A 27718-nucleotide genomic window follows, 5' to 3' on the forward strand; every position below is an offset into this window, starting at 1 on the left:
CAGAATGTCCCAGTCGCTGTTTGCAATGAGCAAGGTGCAGGTTCTAGATGAAGGAACTGAGGGCATTCTGGCTAAGTTTGCAGATGATACAAAGACAGGTGGAGGGGACAGGTAGTATTGAGGAGGTGGGGAGGATGCAGAAGGATTTAGTTAGGTCAGGAGAATAGGCAAAGAAGTAGCAGATGGAATACAACATGGGGAAGTGTGAGGTCATGCACTTTGGTAGAAGAATAGAGGCATAGAATATTTTCTAAATGGGGAGAGAATTCAGAAATCTGGAGTGCAAAGGGACTTGGCAGTCCTAGTCCAGGGTTCTCTTAAGGTTAACTTGCAGGTTGAGTCGGTAGTTAGGAAGGCAAATGCAACGTTGACATTTATTTTGAGACGACTAGAATACAAACACAGGGATGTGCTGCTGAGGCTTTATAAGGCTCTGATCAAACCGCATTTAGAACAATGTGAACAATTTTGGGCCCTGTATCTCATGAAGGATGTGCTGGCCCTGAAGAGGGTCCAGAGGAGGTTCATGAGAATGATCCCAGGAATGAAAGGCTTAACATATGAGGAACCTGGGTTTATACTCGATGGAGTTTAGAAGGATGAGGAGGGATCTAATTGAAACTTACAGAATACTGAAAGGCCTGGATAGAGTGGACATGTTTCCATTAGTAGGAGAGACTAGGACCCAAGGGCACAGCCTCAGAGTAAAGGGAAGACCTTTTAGAACAGAGAAGGAGAAACTTCTTTAGCCAGAGAGTGGTGAATCTATGGAATTCATTGCCACAGAGGGCTGTGGAGGCCAGGTCATTGAGTATATTTAGGACTGATTTAGATAGGTTCTTGATTGGTAAGGGGTCAAAGGTTACAGGGAGAATGAGGTTCAGAAACTTATCAACCATGATTGAATGATGGAGCAGACTCAATGGGCCGAATGGCCTAAATTCTGCTCGTGTCTTACAGTACCTAACCTGCCCATGCTTGCAAAACTCAAGTGTCCAACATTAGATGTGATTTCACAATTGGACAACTTCAAATTGATTTGATACCTCCTAGGGTTCTGAAAAGTACTATATAAATGAAAATCCTTATTTTGTGGTGGGTTAAGCAAAATCTGTGTAGAAAGGCATGTCAACTGCCCCCTAATTACCTCATATCTCCTACTGCTCAGTAAATTTCTCCACTATTAGATTCCATGAAGAATAATGGGTGTGCACTTTTGGGCTAAATCCCTCTTGAAGAGGAGTCATATTCCCTGCTTTCCACTCCCTTGGCACAATTCCTAGCCAAGGATTTGTGGAATTTTACAGTGGGAATTTTTGCTAGTTCTTCCCCAGCTTCTCTCAACATCAATGATTTATGCAATTTTAAGTTAATTTCTGTGGAAACCCCCACAACAGATTCACTGACTGCTGGTGGTTCTACAATTCCATTTCCATGTGAAAGTTGAGCATCATAGAATGGCTATGGCACAGGCCATTCAGCCCGAATGTGTGCCAGCTTTCTGCAATAATTTAGCTAGTTCCACTCCCCAGCTTTCTCGCCGCAGCCCTGCAAACTTTTTCACTTGGTAACCCTCCACTACAAGCTTGCCTCCATCATCTGTAATGACCTTATCTTTACCAAAACTATCTTCTTGCTACTAATGTACTTATAGGATGTCACATTACTGCCTAATTTTCCATCACTGTTGCTCTATTCTCCCTTTATATCTATTCATTTATGTACATTTAAATACACTAATATCTGCTTCTGGATGAAGTTGCTTGTTACACTATGACCTGTTTCTTTGCTTTCCCAATAGAATCTTACAGGAGGAGGCAGCCACCATTCAGCCCATCATGTCTGGGCCAGCTCCTTGCAAGAGCTGCCCATTTTATCCCACTCCTTGCTCTTACACCCCATAGCCTTTTAAATTATTTCTTTTCAAGTCAATGTCAATTCCCTTTTGTAAGTTTGACTGAATCAGCTCTTAGCACCCCTTCAAGCAGTGCATTCCATAATGCATGAAGGGCAAGGAGGTGCTATATAAATGTAAGTCTTTCCTTTTATGGCACTTTCCACAGGGGAGCATCTAACATTTATCCTTGCACCAACATCACGCAGAATAACCAGCTTTTATTACATTATTGCTTACTGTGCACAAACTGTTTCCAATAATAGTGACTACACTTTGAAAAAAAATATAAGCACTTGGGGTATCATGAGGTCATGAAAGGTACTATATAAATGCAAGTCTGCCTGTCTTTCTTTAATCCCACACTCCTTGCTCCCCATATCCTTTAACATTTTTCAAATCATTAAATTCCATTTCAAGAATTTATGGATGCAATAGAAAAGGCCATATTGGAATCAGTTGTTGAGTAAAGTTGCAGAACAAATGTCCCAACTCACCAAGTTATAAATGAGCCCTTATAACAATCAGGCACTTTTACACAGCAGCCATTTCCAGGAATCTAGAAACTGCAAGACCAGAAAGCTTCTTCTGCTGCTGTTTTGTTTTGCAAAATAAGACAGTATTGTCACTCACTATGATTACTGAGCTGACAAAGCGTGTTGCAGTAGAAGCCAATACATTTACCCTCCCTCTCCACTCAACATCAACCCAAGAAATCAGGGGAAGCCACTTCCGACATGTTTAATCAAGCCTTCATTTTTCTAGGGAACATTTGAGGTTCGTGACATCATGAAGTGAAAATAATCTGGCCACTGTTCACACACTTAACACTTCCATAATTAGTGTACAATTCAGAGACTTCATTTTGGATATTTCAGCATCCCAAACTACTTTATACATAATATATGGATGAATGCTCATTACAGAGAGCAGTTCAGTACCAGAGAATATCTTTTTGTACAAAATCTATTGTAAAATAATTTAAAGTCCAGGCTCATTCTGCCATTGGACACAAACATTACCATCACAAAGCAATCTTTGCCAGAAGGCCTGGAGACAATGATAATTATATACAATAATTATTAGCACTTGATAAAACTGTTCAAATTTTCAAGGAACTTGATGTACTCCTGGTGTTCTAAGGCTGTGCTCAGCTCAACGAGTTCATCAGCGAAAGTGTTATCAATCCCACGGTCAGCCAGAAAGTCCATCAGATGGTCATAGAGGGCCTGTGGGAGACAAGAGGGGAGTTAGGGTCTGCATGTGTTTTCGATAAGGCACTACCCCTGCCCAACCACCTGACACCCTCTTGCGACCCACCTCCATGCAAGCCATCCTTGCACATCCTGTCAAACTGGGTTCTTTAAACTTACCCAGTTCATGGCAGCTGGTGCCGTAAAAAAGGGGGCATTGCCTTCCTTTCTCCTGATTCTGCTGCTCCGTGTAGAAAAGACTCCTGTAGCCGCTGCACTGCACATCTCTCACCAGACCTGGGAACAGAAGTCCTGGCGAGAAACGTGCAGCCCCTGACTTGTGAATGTAAAAAGGAGCAGATGGTGATTGCCACTCCACACAAGATTCAGCATTATATACCAGCCTGCAAGAACAAGGCGCTAAATATAAAATGGTAAAAACCATTTAATATTAAACTAATGCCTGCTCCCTCGGATCCCCTGTGCGAACTTCAATTTGAAAACCTCGACAGCACAATTGGCATTACACATCAATCTGGGCACATGCACAGGGATATCAAGTGAAGGTAGGATCAGGTTCTGTGATGGCCTCTGCAGTTAAATAACATTCCAACACTCACTGTAAAGGTTTATACACAGGTAGCCAGATAGATAACACCAAAAAGTGAGCAGCTCCTGGGGAAAACATACCCCAATGAGGAATCTCAACTGCAGAATAGGGGCAAAGAGAGGTAGCAAAACTAGCAAAGAAATATTTCAAAATTCAAAGTGGAGCAGAAAACACAAAACTAGGTACCGGAGAGAAAGTTTCTTGGTGTTGGAAACTTGCTCCAGAATTCCAGCCACATTCACAACATGCTATGATATTCAATAAGTTGCTTTTCCCTGACTCACCCAGTCGAGGGAGTCTGTGTTAAGGGTATAGCTGGTGTCTTTCCAATCGTCTTCAGCAGCGGGCTGAAAGCTAACCTCTCTGATGGCAAAGATGTCACTGTCGTCCTCATCGCCACGTCCAACCTGTATCCGATTTAGTCATTTTGGATGTGAAAATGGATGATGCATTAATAATTAGCACTTCAAACATAGTATCTCAAGCAGTTGTGTTAAGGGTTTATATTCAAGTTATTGGTTTTAAATAGATTCCTGTGGTAAAAGTTGGCAGCAGCATCATGGGAATATCAACTTCAGATTTCCCATTGAGACACATCCTGACTTGCACAGGGATCACCAATCCATTTATTGTTGGGTCAAGATCCCAACCTAATACCATTGTGGGAGCACCAAGGACTGGAGTAGTTCAAGGCTCAGCTACATTCTCTGAGGGCAAATAGAAATGGTCAATAAATGTGGCCTCAACTCCACTGAATTCTTTAAACAGATCCCCACCTCACATTCTTAGCCACTGCTTCAACCTCAGCATTTCATAGAATTGGCATCCAGTCTTTGTTTCCAAAAAGGCCATCTCCTCAATCTCATCTTCATCCCCTACTCTACACTGCATCAATCTAACTATCCACCCGCTGAAATAAAAAGGCCCCATGTTCCTTCAAACCTCATCTGCTCATCCTTTGCCTTCACTACTCTGCTCAGCAGGAAAATGTTGACCTGTTTAAATACTTCTCCACCGGTCTTCAATTTTCCTGTTCCCAGGAAAACTATCATTCTATGTCCCCATTTTAGCCCTCCACAAATCCTCCCAGTCAGACACATACAAACTCAAACTAACGAGCACTCAAATGCTGTAATCTCAAATCGTCAAATCTAATTTGAACCCGAGAAGCGTTACCCTTTATCGCATGTAAAACTACAGCATGATCATTCTAGAGGGCAAGAACACCCAGGTGTTTTTTTTTGTTGAATAACATGTTTCCTTAAACCTCCCCATCTCTATACTTCCATCTCAAACTTAAAGAAAACCTCCTGTAGGAATACCCACCTCATCCTCGGGATAATGACAGTCAAACACCAGGTTCTGGTTATTTGATAGCTTGGTCACTTCCACAACAAAGTTTGGGGTTGAGATGATTTCAGGCTGCAAAGAGATTCAATTTTTTGTTAGATACAAGGCATGACATTTTAGGCATTACTTTTTGTTCTATTGCAATCCTGGCATTGTGCACAGCTAAACAAGTTACTATTAACCTCCTGCCAGACTCACCTACTTTCCTGAATGGGGAGGGGAAACTTGGACAAGAAACAAAAAAAATCATTGGATTCTCACTCTTTGCTCTATTCCCACCTGCCTCCTGCTACCTCAGCTTCACTCTAGCTGTATTTTTTCTTCCAATGACCTCTCTAGCCAACCCAGTCTTTTGCTGATAATTCCACTTTACAGTCATCAACTTTCTCCGGTGTTTACAAGATTAAGCCTCCACGCAGTTCAACGCTTCAATCTCTGCATCATGCTCTTTGCAATGGGCACTGAACATGCAGATACAATTTCTTCATGTCTCAAGTGAAACCAGGACTAGCCCTCACCTTTCATGGGTCAATCAATTGTCTTTTATTTATGACATTCTTGGCCTACTTCTTGGGACTTTAAATGGAAGCTTCACAGCTTCTCAATTGCTGATGCTTTCTTTCCACCAACTCAAATCTCAACAAGCCCAGCGACAGCTCAATTACAACTATAAAAAGCCAAATATGTCCAAGCCTTGAATACAGCATCCATATCCGAAGATGGCCTTCCAGCACTTCTCACATTCCTACACAGAACATAAGAAAAAGCTCCCATCATATTCAGCCATTGCTCTCTAGCTCACAACTTCTCTCCATCAGAACCAGCAGGACCATTCTCAATATTGTTAACGGCACAAAAAATGCTCCTAAGTTTTGTCCTTTGGTTCCTCAAAGCTCCAAATTTATCCCCTTCCTCTGTAATTCAGCTGTGTTGAACTCATGATTTGTTGTGCAATCTCTTTTCTCCAAATCTTCCCTTAGCTCCTCCTCCAACCTTCAGGCTTTTAAAACACAAGCATTGACTAATTTAGAGCACATGGGATTGAGGATTGGTGAACAGACAGAAGACAGAGTAGGAATAAATGGGTCATTCTCTGGTTGGCATTGCTGTGACTCAGTTGGCTGCGACTGTATTGCAAGGATCAGTAATTGGGCCCCAACTATTCACAATCTATATCAAATGACTTGGATGTGGGGAGCATGTGTAATATTTCCAAGTTTGCGGGTGATAGAAAACTTGTTGGGAATGTGACTTCTGAGGAGGATGCCAGGAGGCTTCAAGGAGATTTAGACAGGCTAAATGAGCGGGCACGAACATGGCAGATGGAATATAATGTAGAAAAATGTGAAGTTATCTATTTTGGTAGGAAAAACAGAGTATTTCTTAAATGGGCAGAGGTTGGGGAGTGCTGATGTCCAAAGGGACCTGAAGACTAGCATGCAGGTGCAACAAGCAATTATGAAGATAAATGGTACGTTAGGCTGTATTGCAAAGGGATTGGAATACAGGAGTAAGGAAGCCTTGCTGCAGTCGTATAGCGCCTTGGTGAGACCATGCCTGGAATAGTGTGTGCTGTTTCGGTCTCCTTACCTAAGGGAGGAAATACTGGCCATAGAGGGGGTGCAACCAAGGTTCACCAGACTAATCCCTGAGATGGCAGGATTGTCCTACGAGGAGAGATTGATATGACAGTGCCTGTATTCTCTAGAGTTTCGAAGAACGAAAGGTGACCTCACTGTAGTGCACAAAACTCATATAGGGTTTGACAGGGCAGATGCAGAAAGGATGTTTCTTTCCCCTGGCTGTGGGGTCTAGAACCAGGGAACAGTCTCAGAATAAGAGGTAGGCCTCTTAGGACTGAGAAGAGTAAGAATTTCTTCAGAAGGTGATGAATCTTTGGCATTCTCTACTCCAGGGGACCATGGAAATTCAAATCACTGAGTATATTCAAAGTAGAGGTCGACATATTTCTAGATACCGATGACATCAAGGGATATAGGGATAGTGTGGGAAGCTGGTGTTGAGGTAGAAGATCAGCCATAATGCAGCTGAAGGCAGAACAGGCTCGAGGGGCTGAATGGCCTACACTTGCTCCAAAGTTTAATTACTACTTTCCAAATTACCATGTATTCATATGCAATAGCACATCTCAAACATCCAGCAACTGCACAGAATTGGAAATAGATTCCCCTGCACTGGACATATTCTTCAAGGAGGAACTCAGCTGAACTTCACATTCCACTGTTACAGATTAATCTCATTTTACAAATGGAGACCTGTTGGCATGTGGTCAATCTGGAGAAAGCTCGTGCCTGGTAATTGCAATAACTCATGATTTTCCCCTACCTGCTCCTTCTGTCCCTGCAGAGTCTGGGCACTGTCAACAGACTTCTTCCATTTGCCAGCATGGCTCTTCAGATCAGGATGGGGGAGGTAGAGAGGGAAAGAGAAAGGGGATTGTAGAGAGAGAGAGAGAGAGAGAGAGAGAGGAAAAGAGATTGGGATAGGGTAAGAAGGAAAAAAAGGATAAAGATGGAGGTCATAAAGAGGAAGAGTTAGGAAGGTGGAAGGAAGATACTCAAAGAACAAAGCAGAAAGCATGGGAGAAAAACCATGTGAATAAAAACTTCAAAACCGAATAGGAAGAGGAAAGAAAAAGTGAGTTTGAGGACAGAGAATTGTGAGCATCGTTCCCTTGAATTCCCTCCCGCCGCCCTAGTGTGTAGCCCCTTTAAATTCTCCTGCGCGGCCATGTATGTATGCTAATTTAAAGGGACTGACTCACAAAGACTTGGGATGCTGCTGCACAGCTTAAAAGGGAACATTGTTTGCGAGGTGATCAGGTTTAAATGTGGAGCATACTTATGTGAAGTCTCCTGGCATAGGAAGGGAACCTCCTACTGATTACCACGTACTACCGTCCCTAAATTCAATACACTTTACTGTCCTTATAGATTCAATTGCTTATGCATAACCAACAAGAAAGGAAGAATTACATAGCAATTTAACAACCCATGTCACTACAGTGCAGCACCAACATCACAGCCAACGGGAATAAAAAACTTCATGTTCCCTCCTCAGCACAGGTACATCCAATAACTTCATGTAAATTGGTGATATGACTGTGTCCTCCAGACAATCTTCTGTACCAGGCATCGAATGGAGATGAGGCAAATGCTGAGTTTTAAGAAGCTTTCTGATCACAGTTAGTCAGCAGACACTTAGCAACTCTTTAATATACTGCTGTTTCTCTGCCACCAAAATGTTCCAGGGCAAGGAGACCACCTGCTTTTACTGGCCCTAACCACTCTTGTACAGAAGTATTTTGACCCAAAAACCCTCTGGAGCGACAATGGCTCCATCCCATCGAGTCTTATCTAGGCCGTGTGTTCACAGTTCCATGCTAGCTAAAGAACCAATCTGGGAAAAGGGATATTAGGGAGATGAGAGATTCATGCAGCACCCGAGTTGTTGTTGATACAGCCAAACCAAATTGGCCCACTCCAACACAAGTGACCATTGGAACAGGGCTTCTGTCTGCACGCAACCTTCTTTCAAACCGCTGCCATCTAAAAAGCAGCTCAGTTGCTGGTTGTAATGAATCAGTGTCCTTCCCTGTTGAATACCAGTTGCAGGAAGCACTGAGTGTGGCAAGAATGCACTCTGGATGGGGGATTTCAATGTCCAGCATCAAGAGTGGCTTGACAGCACCACTACTGACTGAGCCCAAAGGACATGTTTGTCAGACTTGGCCCAGGGCAGTTGGCTGTTAGACCTTGTCCCACCAAACTACCTGTCGCAAATGCATCTATCCATGAGAGTACAAAGAAGAGTGAGCACTGTACAGTCCTGGTGGAGACAAAAGCCTATCTTCACACTGAAGATACCCTCCGCCATATTGTGTGGTACTACCATCATGCTAAATGGGATAGATTCAGAATATATCTAGCAACCTCAAAACTGGGCAGCCATGAGGTGCTGTGGGCCATCAGCAGCAGCCATTGTACTCAACCACAATCTGTAACCTCATGGCCTAGTATAACCCTCACTCTACCAGTGTCAAGCCAAGGGATCAACCCTGGTGCAATGAAGAGTGCAGGAGGGCATGCCAGGAGCAGCACCAGGCATACCTAAAATGAGGTGTCAACCTGAAGCTACAACACAGGACTACTTGCATGCCAAACAGTGTAAGCAGCAAGTGATAGACATGGCTAAGTGATCCCACAGCCAACGGACCAGATCTAAGCTCTGCAGTCCTGACACATCCAGTCATGAACGATCCATCTCGGCATCCTTCAGGGGTCACATGTCAATCGTTAGCCAATTCGATTCACTCCACATGATAGCAAGAAATGACTGAAGGCACTTGGATACTGAAAACGTTATGGGCCCTGACAATATTCTGGCCTTAGTACTGAAGACTTGTGCTCCAGAACTTGCTGTGCCCCTAGCCAAGCTGTTCTAGTACAGCTACAACACTGGCATCTACCTAGCAATGTCGAAAATTGCCCAGGTATGTCTTGTATACAAAAAGGTCAAATCCAGCCTAGCCAATAACCACCCTAGTCTACTCTTGATCATCAGCAAGTGATGGATGCCGTTATCAAAAGTGTTATCAAGCGGTACTTACTCAGCAATAACCTGCTTACCAATCTTAGGTTCCACATAAGCCACTCAGCTCCTGACCTCATTACAGCCTTGGTTCAAATATGGACAAAAGAGCTGAACTCCAGAGGTAAGTTGAGAGTGACAGCCCTTGATCAAGTGTGACATCAAGGAGCCCAGGCAAAACTGGAGTCAATGGGAATCGGGGGAAAACCCTCCACTGGTTGGAGTCATACCTAGCACAAAGGAAGATGGTTGTGGTTGTTGGAGGTCAATCATCTCAATCCTGGGACATCACTGCAGGAGCTCCTCAGGGTATGTCCTAGGCCCAACTATCTTCAGCTATTTCATTAATGAGCTTCCCTCCATCGTAAAGGTCAGAGGTGGGGATGATCCCATAAAAGAATAACAAACTTAATCTCCCCAAGTTCTTTTTTATTTATTTGTTCATTCATGGGACGTGGGTGTCGCTGGCCGGGCCAGCATTTATTGCCCATACCTAATTGCCCTTGAGAAGGTGGGGGTGAGCAGCCTTCTTGAACCGCTGCAGTCCATGTGCTGTAGGTACACCCACAGTGCTGTTAGGAAGGGAGTTCCAGGATTTTCACCCAGTGACAGTGAAGGAACGATGATATATTTCCAAGCTAGGATGGTGTGTGGTGTGAAGGAGCATTTGCAGTTGGTGTCCCCATGTGTCTACTTTCCTTGCCCTTCTAGGTGGCAGAGGTTGTGGGATGGGAAGGTGGTCAAAGGGGCCTTAGCGAGTTGCTGTATTGCATTTTGTAGACGGAACACACTGCTGCCACATATGTCAGTAGTGGAGGGAGTGAATGTTTAAGGTGGTGGATGAGGTGCCAATCAAGCGGGCTACTTTGTCCTGGACGGTGTTGAGCTTCTTGAGTGTTATTGGAGCTGCACTCATCCAGGCAAGTGGCGAGTATTCCATCACATTCCTGACTTGTGACTTGTAGATGTTGGACAGGCTTTGGGGAGTCAGGATGCAAGTTACTCTTTGCAGAATTCCCAGCTTCTGACCTGCCCCTGTAGCCACAGTATCTATCTGGCTAGTCCAGTTCAGTTTCTGGTCAATGGTACCCCCCTCCCCCCCGCAAGGATGTTGAGAGTGGGGGATTCAACAATGGTAATAGCATTAAAGTCAAGGGGAAATTGTTAGATTCCCTCTGTTGGAGATGAATGTTACTTGCCACTTATCAGCCAATATTGTCCAGTTCTTGCTGCATATGGTCATGGACTGCTTCAGTATCTGAGGAATTGTGAATGGTGCTGAACATTGTGAAATCATCCATGAACATTCCCCGTCAATATCCTGGGGGTTACCATTGACCAAAAACTCAACTGGATTAGCCATCTAAATACTGTGGCTAGAAAAGCAGGTCAGAGGCTAGGAATTCTGCAGCAAGTAACTCATCTCCTGACTCCCCAAAGCCTGTCCATCATCTTAAAAGGATGGAATACTTGCCACTTGCCTGGATGAGTGCAGCTCCAACAACACTCAAGAAGCTCAACACCATCCAGGACAAAGCAGCCTACTTGATTGGCAACTCATCCACCACCTTGAACATTCACTCCCTTCACCACCAATACACAGTACCATTCTACAAGGTGCACTTCAGGAACTCACCAAGGCTCCTTTGACAGCGCCTTCGAAACCTGCAACCTCTACCCACCTAGAAGGACAAGGCCAGCAGACACATGGGAACACCGCCACCTGGAAGTTCCCCTCCAAGCCATACACCATCCTGACTTGGAACAATATCACTGTTCCTTCACTGTCGCTAGGTCAAAATCCTGGAACTCCCTCCTTAACAGAACTGTGTACATGCCTACCACCACATAGACTGCAGCGGTTCAAGGCTGCAGTTCACCACCACCTTCTCAAGGGCAATATAAATGCTGGCCTCGCCAGTGTCACCCACATCCCATGAAAGAATAAAAATAAATCTATTTCATTTAGCACGGCGGTAGTGGAGGTATTGTCAACGTGAAGACAGGACTTTGTCCGCACAAGAACTATGCTGTGGTCACTCCTACCGATTCTGTCAGTGGCAAATGTGTCTGTGGCAGGCAGGTTGGTAAGGATGTCAAGTATGTTTTTTTCCCTTTTGTTGGTTCTCTCACCATCTGCCGCAGACCAAGTCTAGCAGCTATGTCCTTTAGGACTTGGCCAGCTCGGTCTGTGGTGGTGCTACCATCGGTGATGGACATTGAAGCCCCCACACCCAGAGAAGATTCTGTGCTCTTACCACCCTCAGAGCTTCCTCCAAGTGGTGTTCAATATGGAGGAGTACTGATTCATCAGCTGAGGGGGTGGGAAGGTGGGTCGTGATGGGTGGTAATCAGCAGGTTTCCTTGCCCATGTTTGACCTGATGCTATGAGACTTCATGGGGGCCGAAGTCATTGTCAACAACTCCCAGGGCAACTCCCTCCCAAACGTATACCACTGTGCTACCACCTCTGTGGTGGGTCTGTCCTGCTGGTGAAACAGGGCATACCCAGGGATGATGATGGTGGTGTTTGGAACATGGTGTGTAAGGTATGATTCCTGAGGATGACTATGTCTAGCTGTTGCTTAACCAGTCTAAGAGACAGCTCACCCAATTTTGGCACAAACCCCAAGCTGTTAGTAAGGAAGACTCAGAGGGCTAGGTTTGGCGTTGTCATTTCTGGTACTTAGGTCAATGCCAGGTAGTCTGTCTGATTTAATTCCTTTTAGACTTCGTAGCAATTTGATACAATTGAATGTCTTGCTAGGCCATTTCAGAGGGCAGTTAAGAGTCAACCACATTGCTGTGAGTCTGGAGTCACATGTAGGTCCCTAAAAGACATTAGTGAACTAGATGGGTTTTTATCACAATTGACAATGAGTTCATGGTCACCATTACCGAGACTGGCTTTTAATTCAAGATTTATTAATTGAATTTAAATTCATCCAGCTGCCATCGTGAGATTAGAACCTGTGTGGCCCCAGACCATTAACCAGGGCCTCTGAATTACTAGTCCCATGACATTAGCACAATGCCACTGTCCCCCTCTATAGTTCACCTTGACCTATTCTTGGGGCAAGTCCATCACTTGATTGAACATAATTCAGATGTTCAAGTCTGAAAATTACTATCATACAAATTACACAGAGCCATTATTCAAAACTCAAGCTATAGGATTCTGAAGAAACAGACCACTTAGAAAGAACAAGTGGGGAAACATAACTCCAGACTGACAGCGTAGAGGAGAGATGACTGTTAGCTCTCAATCCAGTTCCTGGTCAAGCCGCAAAATCAGCTTGCTCAATCCATAGGATTCATCAACTTTTTTTCTGCCGAGTCTCCATAGAGAGCACATTCATGTGAAGGGTAAACAGACTAGCTGGGCTGAGAGGCCAGTTTCTTTGCTGCAACTTTAATGGGTTTCTATGTATTGATCCTTTTTCGCCTCTGTAAACACATACCAGACTATTCAGCTCAGCAGCCAAGAACAGGGATGAAGAAATCAAGGGCTCAAAGACCATAATTACACCATGTCACAGGAACAATAGTGTACACACTACAGCCCTTTGTACTTCTCTTGTTGTTCCTCATCTAAATACTGCCCCAGCGACAATGTTAGCTCAACCAAGGGGAAGACAGGGTAGAGGCTATGGCAAGTTACTTTCCACGTGTAACTTGATAATACCCAGGTCTACTTCTCCCTTTCCACAACTAATACTGACTAACAAGATCAACTCCGTTCTATTCACCACCCCTCAGTTCACACCTGGCCATTTACCAAGAACAAGCACTTTCACCTTTATAATATCTGCCTCTGTCTTGTCGAAAAAGTGATCGTAAAAACAATGTTTTAACCATCTGTCTGCATTCTATCCAGGCAAACCTCCAGCACCAGTTCCTATTAATACAAAGTCCCACTCAAAGCAGCCCACTCTCACCAAGAATGAATAACACAAGTTAAGCGAGAGCATCTATCTCCCAACTTCACCAAGGTGGTTGAGTGTGCTGTGGAAGGCCAATCCATCTCACCTCATTCTCTGCACCCTTCTGTCCTTCCTGTGGCTCCTCCTCCATTGTTGGTGGAATACTATTGTTGATATTAAAGGAGACTGCAACCCTACAAACAGGAAGATGTGAATGGTCACCGCCACAAATAAACAGCAAGCTGTGGCTCTGAACTACAGAAAGCAGGAAAGTGGCAGTGAGAACATGTTGATCACAAACTATTCACAGCAACAAGTTAATTTAAAAACTAGGATTGGTAGAGAACTTGTCAACAATATTTAAAAACAAGATAAGGTTGTGATATAAAGCAGCATAGAATACAATCAATGCTGGCACTGCAGAGGTGGAGTGGAAATGACCAGAACTTATTTGTGATGGTTAGCATTGTAATCTCAGTTTGATACTGGAAGCCTTCGAGAATAAATATAGTACAATATATTTTCTAAAAATGTATTATTTTTAAATATAGAATATATATTTGTAGGTTATGGGTTCATTTCCCACTCCAGGGGCTTGTATACATAATCCTGGCTGTCACTTCAGTGCAGTACTGCACTGTAGGAAGTGCCATCTTTTGGGGGAGCCATTATATCATGACCTCACTTACAAGCTCAGGTGAAATTTAAAGGATCCCATGGCACTATCTGAAGAGCAGAGAACTTATTTGCAAAATTTCTCTCAATTAACTTAATTAAAAAGATATCTTTTCTTTTAATCTCATTGCAGCCTGAATGATACTTACTTTTCACCGTCAACTTTTCGTACAAGTTTTGCTTCCGTCCCATTCAGCCCAATCTCCCAGCCTCCCGACATCTTCGGCAGGGTCGAGCTCTTCTGGATTTTCTTCTCCTCCTTGATTTCATCAGTGAGGAATTCTGCGAATGCTTTGTCACCTGCAGAGTGAATGTAGAACCAGCTGTATTAAATGAAAACACTTCACTATGTTCCAAATGTATGAAGACAGCACCTCACGGCTCCTGTTAGCTTAACTATTAAACACAGAACAGAGCTCAGTCCTAGACAAGGGAAGGCCCCAAAATTAGATCCACAGCTTGGGGCAAACGTGTGAAGGACAAGCCAGTAGTGAGGACACTACAATCAAACTCATCACCGTGAAGGGGAAGTGGGATGGGGGGGAGTGACATGGACTGCGGACCCTCTCTCCCGCTTACCCTCGGTGTGCAGGGCCCCGCAGCCACAGGACAGGCCGTTGAGGAGGCGGCTGGAACCGAGCGGCCCGCGGCCCGAGGCCGAACTACAGAGCAGCCACATGGAGCGGGTGAGGCCGCGGATCCCCGGGGTCCCGCCGCTGGCACCCTCCGCCCATAACGTGGAGGGGAACGGCGGCGGGACAGCCCGCGAGCCCAGGCGAGAGTATGAAGAGACAACCCGGGAGAGAAGCCTGAGCATGGCGGCAGAACAGCGTGGGGAGGAGGAAGAGGAACCGGAACCGGAAGATCCCGGGCAGCCAGTCTCCACCAATCAACGGCAACCAGGGTCACCACCTGCTGAGAAACCATTCAGCTGCTGGGACTGAGGAACCAATAGGCTGCTACGACTGAGGAACCAATCAGCTGCTGGGACTCAGATACGAACCAATCAACATTCTGGGAGTGAGGAACCAATCGATGCTTGGACTGAATTACCAATGGGCTGCTGAGACTGAGGAACCAATCAGAGGCTGGGACTGAGCCACCAATTAGCATCTCAATTTGCTCCTTCAATAGCACCTTCCAAACCCACGACCTCTATCATCTAGAAGGACAATTGCAGCCGATACATGGGAACACCGCCACCTGGAAGCTCCCCTCCAAGTCACTCATCATCCTGACTTACATAAGAAATAGGAAGAGGAGTAGGCCATTCGGCCCCTCAAGCATGCCCTGCTATTCAATAAGATCATGGCTGATCTGCCCCAGGCCTCAACTCTTCTTTCTTGCCAGCTCCTCATATCCCTCAACTCCCCAATATTTCAAAAATCGATCTACCTCCTCGTTAAATACTTTCAGTGATCCAGCCTCCACAGCTCTCTGGAGTAGAGAATTCAAGAAATTCACTACTTCTGAGAGAAGTTCCTTCGCATCTCAGTTTTAAATAGGTGTCCCCTTATTCTGTAACTATGCCCTCTAGTTCGAGATTCCCCCACTAGTGGAAACATCTTCTCAATATTTACCCTGTCAAGCCCCCTCAGAATCTTGTACATTTCAATAAGATCACTCCTCATTCTTCTAAACTCTAATGAATAAAGGCCTAACCTGTTTAGCCATTCTTGATAAGTCAACCCCTTCATCCCAGGAATCAGCCTAGTGAGTCTCTTTTGAACTGCCTCCAATGCCAGTATATCCTTTCTGAAATATGGGGACCAAAACTACACACAGTACTCCAGGTGCAGCCTCACCAACATCCTGTACAGTTGTAACAAGACTTCCCTATTTTTAAACTCCAACCCCCTAGCAATACAGGCCAAAATTCTATTTTCCTTCTTAATTACTTGCTGCACCTGCATGCTAATCTTTTGTGTTTCATGCACAAGAACACCCAGAACCCTCTGTGCTGCACATTTTTGGAGTTTCTCTCCATTTAAATAATAGTCTGCCTTTTGATTTTTCCTACCAAAGTGCATGACCTCACACTTTCCTACATTAACCTCTATCTGCCAAGTTTTTGCCTACTCACTCAACCTATCTATATCCCCTTGCAGATTCCTTATGTCCTCATCACAACATGCCCTCCCACCTATTTTTGTATCATCAACAAATTTGGATACAATACACCCTGCCCCCTCCTCCAAATCATTAATATAGAAAGTAAATGATCCTTGTGGCACTCCACTGGTTACGTCTTTCCAACCAGAAAGAGACCCATTAATCCCGATTCTCTGTCTTCTGTGTGTTAACCAATCCTTAATCCATGCTAGTACATTACCCCCAAAACCGTGAGCTCCTACCTTGTGCATCTTTTATGTGGCACCTTATCCAATGCCTTCTGGAAATCGAAATACACTACATCTACTGGTTTCCCTTTATCAATTCTGCTTGTTATATCCTCGAAGAACTCTAGCAAATTTGTCAAACATGATTTCCCTTTCACAAAATCATGTTGACTCTGTTTGATTGCGTTAAGCTTTTCTAGATGTTTTCTTCCTTAATAATGGACACTAGCATTTTCCCAACAACAGATGTTCGTCTGACTGGCCTATAGTTTCCTGCTTTTTGTCTCCCTCCCTTCTTGAACAGGGGCATCACATTAGCAGTTTTCCAATCCGCTGGGACCCTCCCGGAATCCAGTGAATATTTCGACCAATGCCTCTACTATCTCTGCAACCACTTTGTTTAAAAGCCTTGGATGCAAGCCATCAGGTCCTCGCGGCTTGTCTGCCTTCAATCCCATTAGTTTCTCAAATACTTTGCCCCTTGTGATCGTGACTGTTACAAGATCTTTTCTCCCATTAGCTCCTTGCTTATCTGATATCTTTGGAATGTTTACAGTGTCCACCGTGACAACCGATGCAAAATATTGGTTTAAATTATCTGCTGCTGGTTCCAAACAAAACTCCCAATCCTCTGGCCTACCACTAATTTTTGCCACTTTGTATGTCTTAGTTTTTGATTGGATTCTCTCCTTGATCGCCTTTGTTAACCATGGGTGGTTCATCCTTCTCATCAAGTCCTTCTTTTTGACCGGGATAAATTTTTGCTGAGCGTTATGAAATATGGGCTGAAATGTCTGCCACTGCTCATCCACTGCCCTTAATGTATTTTCCCAGCCCGCTTTAGACAATTTTTTCTTCATACTACTGTCATTGCCCGTATTTAAGTTGAGGACACTGGTTTAAGACCCAAGTTGCTCGCCCTCAAACTGAATTTCAAATTCTACCATGTTGTGATCACTACCCCATAGAGGATCCTTAACTATGATATTTCTTATTAATCCTACTCATTACACATTACTAGATCTAAAATAGCCTGTCCCCGGGTAGGTTCTGCAATGTATTACTCTAAGAAACAATCCCTGATGCACTCTACAAATTTGTCTTCCATGTTACCCCACCAGTCTGATTTGTCCAGTCAATTTGTAGATTAAAATCACCCATGACAATTGTTGTGCCCTTCTTACATGACTCCATTATTTCCCAATTTATACTTTGTCCTACAGTGAGCCAACTCTTCGGGAGCCTATAGACGACTCCCACCGTGACTTTTTCCCCTTGCTATTCCTTATTTCCACCCAAACTGATTCCACATCATGATCTATTGCACCAATATCACTATGCACCACCGCACTGATACCTTCCTTTAGTAACAAAGCTACCCCACCTCCTTTTCCTTTTTGCCTATTTTTCCTGAAGTTCGAATATCCTTGAATATTGAGTTCCCAGTCTTGGTCACCCTGAAGCCACGTCTCTGTAATTTCTACTTGCGCTGTCAATTCATCTATCTTGTTACGAATGTTGTATGCATTCAGATAAAGAGTCTTAAGCTTTGGCTTTTTACCATTATTACTAATTCTTAGTTCTAATTTCTGCTGCGTTCTTCTGCTTACATTTTCTGCCACTTCCTGTCACGCTTTGATTGTCGTTTGCTTCTTCACTACCCTGCACCTCTGCTCTCTTGTTTATTTTTGATTTTCTAAACTTCCCTTCAATTGAACCTTCCCCCCACTAATTAGTAAAGTCCTGTCTACATCCTTAGCTATACGATTCACCAGGACACTGGTCCCAGCATGGGTCAAATGAAGCCTGTCCCAACGGAACAGCTGTCTCCTTCCCCAATACTGGTGCCAGTGCCCCATGAATAGGAACCCATTTCTCGCACACCAAGCTTTGAGCCACGCATGTACCTCTCTAACCTTATTTATCCTACGCAAATTTGCACTTGACTCAGGTAGTAATCCAGAGATTATTATCTTTGTGGCTCTGCTTTTTAATTTAGCCCGGAGCTGCTCATTGTCCCTCAGCAGAACCTCTTCTCTAGTCCTAACTATGTTGTTGGTACCTATGTGGGCCACGACAACTGGATCCTTCCCCTCCCACTCCAAGTTCCTCTTCCCAGGCACTCCACTCACTGTTTCAAACTGAAAATCCTGGCTCTCCTCTCGCTGTTTTAAACTGTGAAAATGCTGGCTCTCCTCTCGCTGTTTTAAACTGTGAAAATCCCGGCTCTCCCCTCACTTTTCAAACTGTGAAAATCCTGGCTCACCTCTCGCTGTTTTAAACTGCCACAATCCCTGTTCTACCCTCACTGTTTTAAACTGTGAAAATCCTGGCTCTCCTCTCGCTGTTTTAAACTGTGAAAATCCCGGATCTCCCCTCACTGTTTTAAACTGTGAAAATCCCGGCTCTCCCTTCACTTTTCAAACTGTGAAAATCCTGGCTCACCTCTCGCTGTTAAAAACTGCCACAATCCCTGTTCTACCCTCACTGTTTTAAACTGTGAAAGTCCAGGCCCTCCTCTCACTGTTAAAAACTGTGAAAATACCGGCTGTCCTCTCGTTGTTTTAAATTGTGAAAATCCCAGCTCTCCTCTCGCTGTTTGAGACTGTGAAAATCCCAGCTATCCTCTCGCTGTTTTAAACTGTGAAAATCCCGGCTCTCCACTCGCTGTTTGAGACTGTGAAAATCCCAGCTCTCCTCTCGCTGTTTTATGATGTGAAAATCCCGGCTATCCTATCGCTGTTTTAAAAAGTGAAAATCCCGTCTCTCCTCTCACTTTTTTAAATAGTGAATATCCCGGCTATCCTCTCGCTGTTTTACGCTGTGAAAATCCCGGCTCTCCCCTCACTTTTCAAACTGTGAAAATCCTGGCTCTCCTCTCGCTGTTTTAAACTGCCACAATCCCTGTTCTACCCTCACTGTTTTAAACTGCGAAAATCCCAGCTCTCCTCTCACTGTTTTAAACTGTGAAAATCCGGGCCCACCTCTCACTTTTATAAACTGTGAAAATCCGAGCTATCCTATCGCTGTTTTAAACTGTGAAAATCCCGGCTCTCCTCTCTCTGTTTTAAAGCGTGAAAATCCCGGCTCTCCCCTCAGAATTCAAACTGTGAAAATCCTGGATCTCCTCTAGCTGTTTTAAACTGACACAATCCCTGTTCTACCCTTCTGTTTTAAACTGTGAAAGTCCAGGCCCTCCTCTCGGCTGTTAAAAACTGAAAATACCGGCGAACCTGTCGCTGTTTTAAACTGTGAAAATCCCAGTTCTCCACTCGCTGTTTGAGACTGTGAAAATCCCAGCTTTCCTCTCGCTGTTTTATGATGTGAAAATACCGGCTATCCTATCGCTGTTTTAAAAAGTGAAAATCCCGTCTCTCCTCTCACTGTAATAAACTGAAAATCCCAGCTTTCCTCTCGTTGTTTTAAAATGTGAAAATCCCGGCTCGCCTCTCACTTTTTTAAATAGTGAATATCCCGGCTATCCTCTCGCTGTTTTACGCTGTGAAAATCCCGGCTCTCCCCTCACTTTTCAAACTGTGAAAATCCTGGCTCTCCTCTCGCTGTTTTAATCAGCCACAATCGCTGTTCTACCCTCACTGTTTTAAACTGTGAAAATCCGGGCCCACCTCTTACTTTTATAAACTGTGAAAATCCCAGTTATCACCTCTCTGTTTTAAACTGTGAAAATGCTGGCTCTCCTCTCGCTGTTTTAAACTGTGAAAATCCCGGCTCTCCCCTCACTGTTTGAAACTGTGAAAATCCCGGCTCTCCCCTCACTTTTCAAACTGTGAAAATCCTGGCTCTCCTCTAGCTGTTTTAAACTGCCACAATCCCTGTTCTACCCTCACTGTTTTAAACTGTGAAAGTCCAGGCCCTCCTCTCGCTGTTAAAAACTGTGAAAATACCGGCTAACCTCTCGTTGTTTTAAGCTGTGAAAATCCCGGCTCGCCTCTCATTGTTATAAATTGTGAAAATCCCAGCTCTCCTCTCGCTGTTTGAGACCGTGAAAATCCCAGCTCTCCTCTCACTGTTTTAAAATGTGAAAATCCCGGCTATCCTCTCGCTGTTTTATGATGTGAAAATCCCAGCTATCCTATCGCTGTTTTAAAAAGTGAAAATTCCGTCTCTTCTCTCACTGTTATAAACTCTGAAAATCCCAGCTCTCCTCTCGCTGTTTTAAACTGTGAAAATCCCGGTTCTCCTCTCTCTGTTTTAAACCGTGAAAATCCCGGCTCTCCCCTCAGAATTCAAACTGTGAAAATCCTGGATCTCCTCTAGCTGTTTTAAACTGACACAATCCCTGTTCTACCCTCCCTGTTTTAAACTGTGAAAGTCCAGGCCCTCCTCTCGGCTGTTAAAAACTGTGAAAATACCGGCTAACCTGTCGCTGTTTTAAAATGTGAACATCCCAGCTCTCCACTCGCTGTTTGAGACTGTGAAAATCCCAGCTCTCCTCTCGCTGTTTTATGATGTGAAAATACCGGCTATCCTATCGCTGTTTTAAAAAGTGAAAATCCCATCTCTCCTCTCACTGTAATAAACTCTGTAAATCCCAGCTTTCCTCTCGTTGTTTTAAAATGTGAAAATCCCGGCTCGCCTCTCACTTTTTTAAATAGTGAATATCCCGGCTATCCTCTCGCTGTTTTACGCTGTGAAAATCCCGGCTCTCCCCTCACTTTTCAAACTGTGAAAATCCTGGCTCTCCTCTCGCTGTTTTAATCTGCCACAATCGCTGTTCTACCCTCACTGTTTTAAACTGTGAAAATCCGGGCCCACCTCTCACTTTTATAAACTGTGAAAATCCCAGTTATCCCCTCTCTGTTTTAAACTGTGAAAATCCCGGCTCTCCCCTCACTGTTTTAAACTGTGAAAATCCGGGCCCACCTCTCACTTTTATAAACTGTGAAAATCCCAGCTATCCCCTCTCTGTTTTAAACTGTGAAAATGCTGGCTCTCCTCTCGCTGTTTTAAACTGTGAAAATCCCGGCTCTCCCCTCACTGTTTTAAACTGTGAAAATCCCGGCTCTCCCCTCACTTTTCAAACTGTGAAAATCCTGGCTCTCCTCTAGCTGTTTTAAACTGCCACAATCCCTGTTCTACCCTCACTGTTTTAAACTGTGAAAGTCCAGGCCCTCCTCTCGCTGTTAAAAACTGTGAAAATACCGGCTAACCTCTCGTTGTTTTAAACTGTGAAAATCCCGGCTCGCCTCTCATTGTTATAAATTGTGAAAATCCCAGCTCTCCTCTCACTGTTTGAGACTGTGAAAATCCCAGCTCTCCTCTCACTGTTTTAAACTGTGAAAATCCCGGCTCTACTCTCACTGTTTTAAACTGTGAAAATCCCGGCACTGCCCTCACTGTTCGAAACTGTGAAAATCCCGGCTCTCCTCTCGCTGTTATAAACTATGAAAATCCCGACTATCGTCTTGCTGTTTTAAACAGTGAAAATCCCGGCTCCCCCCTCGCTGATTTAAACTGTGAAAATCCCGGCTCTACTCTCACTGGTTTAAACTGTGAAAATCCCGGCTCCCCCCTCGCTGATTTAAACTGTGAAAATCCCGGCTCGCCTCTCATTGTTATAAATTGTGAAAATCCCGGCTATCCTCTCGCTGTTTGAGACTGTGAAAATCCCAGCTCTCCTCTCACTGTTTTAAAATGTGAAAATCCCGGCTATCCTCTCGCTGTTTTGTGATGTGAAAATCCCAGCTATCCTATCGCTGTTTTAAGCTGTGAAAATCCCGTCTCTTCTCTCACTGTTATAAACTCTGAAAATCCCGGCTAGCCTCTCGCTGTTTTAAAATGTGAAAATCCCGGCTCACCTCTCACTTTTTTAAATAGTGAATATCCCGGCACTCCCGCCGCTGTTTTAAACAGTGAAAATCGCGGCTCCCCCCTCACTGTTTTAAACTGTGAAAATCCCGGCTCTACTCTCACTGTTTTAAACTGTGAAAATCCCGGCACTGCCCTCACTGTTCGAAACTGTGAAAATCCCGGCTCTCCTCTCGCTGTTATAAACTATGAAAATCCCGACTATCCTCTCGCTGTTTTAAACTGTGAAAATCCCGGCTCCCCCCTCGCTGATTTAAACTGTGAAAATCCCGGCTCGCCTCTCATTGTTACAAATTGTGAAAATCCCAGCTTCCTCTCGCTGTTTGAGACTGTGAAAATCCCAGCTCTCCTCTCACTGTTTTAAAATGTGAAAATCCCGGCTATCCTCTCGCTGTTTTATGATGTGAAAATCCCAGCGATCCTATCGCTGTTTTAAAAAGTGAAAATCCCGTCTCTTCTCTCACTGTTATAAACTCTGAAATTCCCAGCTCTCCTCTCGCTGTTTTAAAATGTGAAAATCCCGGCTCGCCTCTCACTTTTTTAAATAGTGAATATCCCGGCACTCCCGCCGCTGTTTTAAACAGTGAAAGTCGCGGCTCCCCCCTCACTGATTTAAACTGTGAAAATCCCGGCTCTACTCTCACTGTTTTAAACTGTGAAAATCCCGGCACTGCCCTCACTGTTTGAAACTGTGAAAATGCCGGCTCTCCTCTCGCTGTTATAAACTATGAAAATCCCGACAATCCTCTCGCTGTTTTAAACTGTGAAAATCCCGGCTCCCCCCTCGCTGATTTAAACTGTGAAAATCCCGGCTCTCCTCTCAGTGTTTGAAACTATGAAAATCTCAGCTCTCCTCTCAATGTTTTAAACAGTGAAATTCCTGGCCATTCTCTCACTGTTTGAAACTGAAAATCCCGTCTCTCCTCCAACTGTTTGAAACTGTGAAAATCCCGAATCTCCCCACACTTTTATAAACTGTGAAAATCCCGGCTCTCCTCTCGCTGATTTAAAGTGAGAAAATCCGGACCCTCCTCTTACTGTTATAAACTGTGAAAATCCCGGCTACCCTCTCGCTGTTTTATGATGTGAAAATCCCGGCTATCCTATCGCTGTTTTAAACTGTGCAAATGCCGGCTATCCTATCGCTGTTTTAAACTGTGAAAATCCCGGCTCTCCTCTCGCTGTTTTAAACTGTGAAAATCCCGGCTCTCCTCTCGCTGTTTTAAACTGTGAAAATCCCGGCTCTCCTCTCGCTGTTTTACGCTGTGAAAATCCCGGCTCTCCCCTCACTTTTCAAACTGTGAAAAACCTGGCTCTCCTCTCATGGTTTTACACTGCCACAATCCCTGTTCTACCCTCACTGTTTTAAACTGTGAAAGTCCAGGCCCTCCTCTCGCTGTTAAAAACTGTGAAAATACTGGCTATCCTCTCGTTGTTTTAAACTGTGAAGATCCCGGCTCGCCTCTCATTGTTATAAATTGTGAAAATCCCAGCTCTCCTCTCGCTGTTAAAAACTGTGAAGATACCAGCTAACCTCTCGTTGTTTTAAACTGTGAAAATCCCGGCTCGCCTCTCATTGTTTTAAACTGTGAAAATCCCGGCTCTACTCTCACTGTTTTAAACTGTGAAAATCCCGGCACTGCCCTCACTGTTTGAAACTGTGAAAATCCCAGCTCTCCTCTCGCTGTTTGAGACTGTGAAAATCCCAGCTCTCCTCTCACTGTTTTAAACTGTGAAAATCCCGGCTCTACTCTCACTGTTTTAAACTGTGAAAATCCCGGCACTGCCCTCACTGTTCGAAACTGTGAAAATCCCGGCTCTCCTCTCGCTGTTATAAACTATGAAAATCCCGACTATCGTCTCGCTGTTTTAAACTGTGAAAATCCCGGCTCCCCCCTCGCTGATTTAAACTGTGAAAATCCCGGCTCGCCTCTCATTGTTATAAATTGTGAAAATCCCAGCTCTCCTCTCGCTGTTTGAGACTGTGAAAATCCCAGCTCTCCTCTCACTGTTTTAAAATGTGAAAATCCCAGCTATCCTCTCGCTGTTTTATGATGTGAAAATCCCAGCTATCCTATCGCTGTTTTAAAAAGTGAAAATTCCGTCTCTTCTCTCACTGTTATAAACTCTGAAAATCCCAGCTCTCCTCTCGCTGTTTTAAACTGTGAAAATCCCGGTTCTCCTCTCTCTGTTTTAAACCGTGAAAATCTCGGCTCTCCCCTCAGAATTCAAACTGTGAAAATCCTGGATCTCCTCTAGCTGTTTTAAACTGACACAATCCCTGTTCTACCCTCCCTGTTTTAAACTGTGAAAGTCCAGGCCCTCCTCTCGGCTGTTAAAAACTGTGAAAATACCGGCTAACCTGTCGCTGTTTTAAAATGTGAACATCCCAGCTCTCCACTCGCTGTTTGAGACTGTGAAAATCCCAGCTCTCCTCTCGCTGTTTTATGATGTGAAAATACCGGCTATCCTATCGCTGTTTTAAAAAGTGAAAATCCCGTCTCTCCTCTCACTGTAATAAACTCTGAAAATCCCAGCTTTCCTCTCGTTGTTTTAAAATGTGAAAATCCCGGCTCGCCTCTCACTTTTTTAAATAGTGAATATCCCGGCTATCCTCTCGCTGTTTTACGCTGTGAAAATCCCGGCTCTCCCCTCACTTTTCAAACTGTGAAAATCCTGGCTCTCCTCTCGCTGTTTTAATCAGCCACAATCGCTGTTCTACCCTCACTGTTTTAAACTGTGAAAATCCGGGCCCACCTCTCACTTTTATAAACTGTGAAAATCCGAGCTATCCTATCGCTGTTTTAAACTGTGAAAATCCCGGCTCTCCTCTCTCTGTTTTAAAGCGTGAAAATCCCGGCTCTCCCCTCAGAATTCAAACTGTGAAAATCCTGGATCTCCTCTAGCTGTTTTAAACTGACACAATCCCTGTTCTACCCTTCTGTTTTAAACTGTGAAAGTCCAGGCCCTCCTCTCGGCTGTTAAAAACTGAAAATACCGGCGAACCTGTCGCTGTTTTAAACTGTGAAAATCCCAGTTCTCCACTCGCTGTTTGAGACTGTGAAAATCCCAGCTTTCCTCTCGCTGTTTTATGATGTGAAAATACCGGCTATCCTATCGCTGTTTTAAAAAGTGAAAATCCCGTCTCTCCTCTCACTGTAATAAACTGAAAATCCCAGCTTTCCTCTCGTTGTTTTAAAATGTGAAAATCCCGGCTCGCCTCTCACTTTTTTAAATAGTGAATATCCCGGCTATCCTCTCGCTGTTTTACGCTGTGAAAATCCCGGCTCTCCCCTCACTTTTCAAACTGTGAAAATCCTGGCTCTCCTCTCGCTGTTTTAATCAGCCACAATCGCTGTTCTACCCTCACTGTTTTAAACTGTGAAAATCCGGGCCCACCTCTCACTTTTATAAACTGTGAAAATCCCAGTTATCACCTCTCTGTTTTAAACTGTGAAAATGCTGGCTCTCCTCTCGCTGTTTTAAACTGTGAAAATCCCGGCTCTCCCCTCACTGTTTGAAACTGTGAAAATCCCGGCTCTCCCCTCACTTTTCAAACTGTGAAAATCCTGGCTCTCCTCTAGCTGTTTTAAACTGCCACAATCCCTGTTCTACCCTCACTGTTTTAAACTGTGAAAGTCCAGGCCCTCCTCTCGCTGTTAAAAACTGTGAAAATACCGGCTAACCTCTCGTTGTTTTAAGCTGTGAAAATCCCGGCTCGCCTCTCATTGTTATAAATTGTGAAAATCCCAGCTCTCCTCTCGCTGTTTGAGACCGTGAAAATCCCAGCTCTCCTCTCACTGTTTTAAAATGTGAAAATCCCGGCTATCCTCTCGCTGTTTTATGATGTGAAAATCCCAGCTATCCTATCGCTGTTTTAAAAAGTGAAAATTCCGTCTCTTCTCTCACTGTTATAAACTCTGAAAATCCCAGCTCTCCTCTCGCTGTTTTAAACTGTGAAAATCCCGGTTCTCCTCTCTCTGTTTTAAACCGTGAAAATCCCGGCTCTCCCCTCAGAATTCAAACTGTGAAAATCCTGGATCTCCTCTAGCTGTTTTAAACTGACACAATCCCTGTTCTACCCTCCCTGTTTTAAACTGTGAAAGTCCAGGCCCTCCTCTCGGCTGTTAAAAACTGTGAAAATACCGGCTAACCTGTCGCTGTTTTAAAATGTGAACATCCCAGCTCTCCACTCGCTGTTTGAGACTGTGAAAATCCCAGCTCTCCTCTCGCTGTTTTATGATGTGAAAATACCGGCTATCCTATCGCTGTTTTAAAAAGTGAAAATCCCGTCTCTCCTCTCACTGTAATAAACTCTGTAAATCCCAGCTTTCCTCTCGTTGTTTTAAAATGTGAAAATCCCGGCTCGCCTCTCACTTTTTTAAATAGTGAATATCCCGGCTATCCTCTCGCTGTTTTACGCTGTGAAAATCCCGGCTCTCCCCTCACTTTTCAAACTGTGAAAATCCTGGCTCTCCTCTCGCTGTTTTAATCTGCCACAATCGCTGTTCTACCCTCACTGTTTTAAACTGTGAAAATCCGGGCCCACCTCTCACTTTTATAAACTGTGAAAATCCCAGTTATCCCCTCTCTGTTTTAAACTGTGAAAATGCTGGCTCTCCTCTCGCTGTTTTAAACTGTGAAAATCCCGGCTCTCCCCTCACTGTTTTAAACTGTGAAAATCCGGGCCCACCTCTCACTTTTATAAACTGTGAAAATCCCAGCTATCCCCTCTCTGTTTTAAACTGTGAAAATGCTGGCTCTCCTCTCGCTGTTTTAAACTGTGAAAATCCCGGCTCTCCCCTCACTGTTTTAAACTGTGAAAATCCCGGCTCTCCCCTCACTTTTCAAACTGTGAAAATCCTGGCTCTCCTCTAGCTGTTTTAAACTGCCACAATCCCTGTTCTACCCTCACTGTTTTAAACTGTGAAAGTCCAGGCCCTCCTCTCGCTGTTAAAAACTGTGAAAATACCGGCTAACCTCTCGTTGTTTTAAACTGTGAAAATCCCGGCTCGCCTCTCATTGTTATAAATTGTGAAAATCCCAGCTCTCCTCTCACTGTTTGAGACTGTGAAAATCCCAGCTCTCCTCTCACTGTTTTAAACTGTGAAAATCCCGGCTCTACTCTCACTGTTTTAAACTGTGAAAATCCCGGCACTGCCCTCACTGTTCGAAACTGTGAAAATCCCGGCTCTCCTCTCGCTGTTATAAACTATGAAAATCCCGACTATCGTCTTGCTGTTTTAAACAGTGAAAATCCCGGCTCCCCCCTCGCTGATTTAAACTGTGAAAAT

At 44.2% G+C, this 27718-nt stretch overlaps 1 protein-coding gene across 1 annotated transcript; it reads right to left on the reverse strand.

Moving 5' to 3' along the window:
• Positions 1–2095: 2095 nt before the first annotated feature.
• On the reverse strand, positions 2096–15122 carry LOC121282752 (complement component 1, q subcomponent binding protein). The gene is made up of 6 exons (XM_041196496.1): positions 14836–15122; positions 14406–14556; positions 13688–13775; positions 5024–5119; positions 3982–4104; positions 2096–3123 (listed from the first exon to the last, which is right to left on the reverse strand). The coding sequence occupies exons 1-6, from the start codon at positions 15071–15073 to the stop codon at positions 2977–2979; spliced, it is 843 nt and encodes a 280-aa protein (XP_041052430.1). The 5' UTR covers positions 15074–15122; the 3' UTR covers positions 2096–2976.
• Between the last annotated feature and the right edge of the window lie 12596 nt (positions 15123–27718).

Source organism: Carcharodon carcharias, chromosome 10 (genome assembly GCF_017639515.1).
Source record: "Carcharodon carcharias isolate sCarCar2 chromosome 10, sCarCar2.pri, whole genome shotgun sequence".
NCBI lineage: Eukaryota > Metazoa > Chordata > Chondrichthyes > Lamniformes > Lamnidae > Carcharodon > Carcharodon carcharias.

Excerpts from the sequence above, each read along its gene's own strand:
- LOC121282752 (XM_041196496.1), bottom strand. The coding sequence starts at position 15,073 with ATGCTCAGGCTTCTCTCCCGGGTTGTCTCTTCATACTCTCGCCTGGGC. Across the intron at positions 13,776-14,405 it reads CGAAAAGTTGACGGTGAAAA|GGTTGCAGTCTCCTTTAATA; the intron begins GTAAGTATCATT and ends TCCTGTTTGTAG. Across the intron at positions 3,124-3,981 it reads ACACAGACTCCCTCGACTGG|GCCCTCTATGACCATCTGAT; the intron begins GTGAGTCAGGGA and ends TGTCTCCCACAG.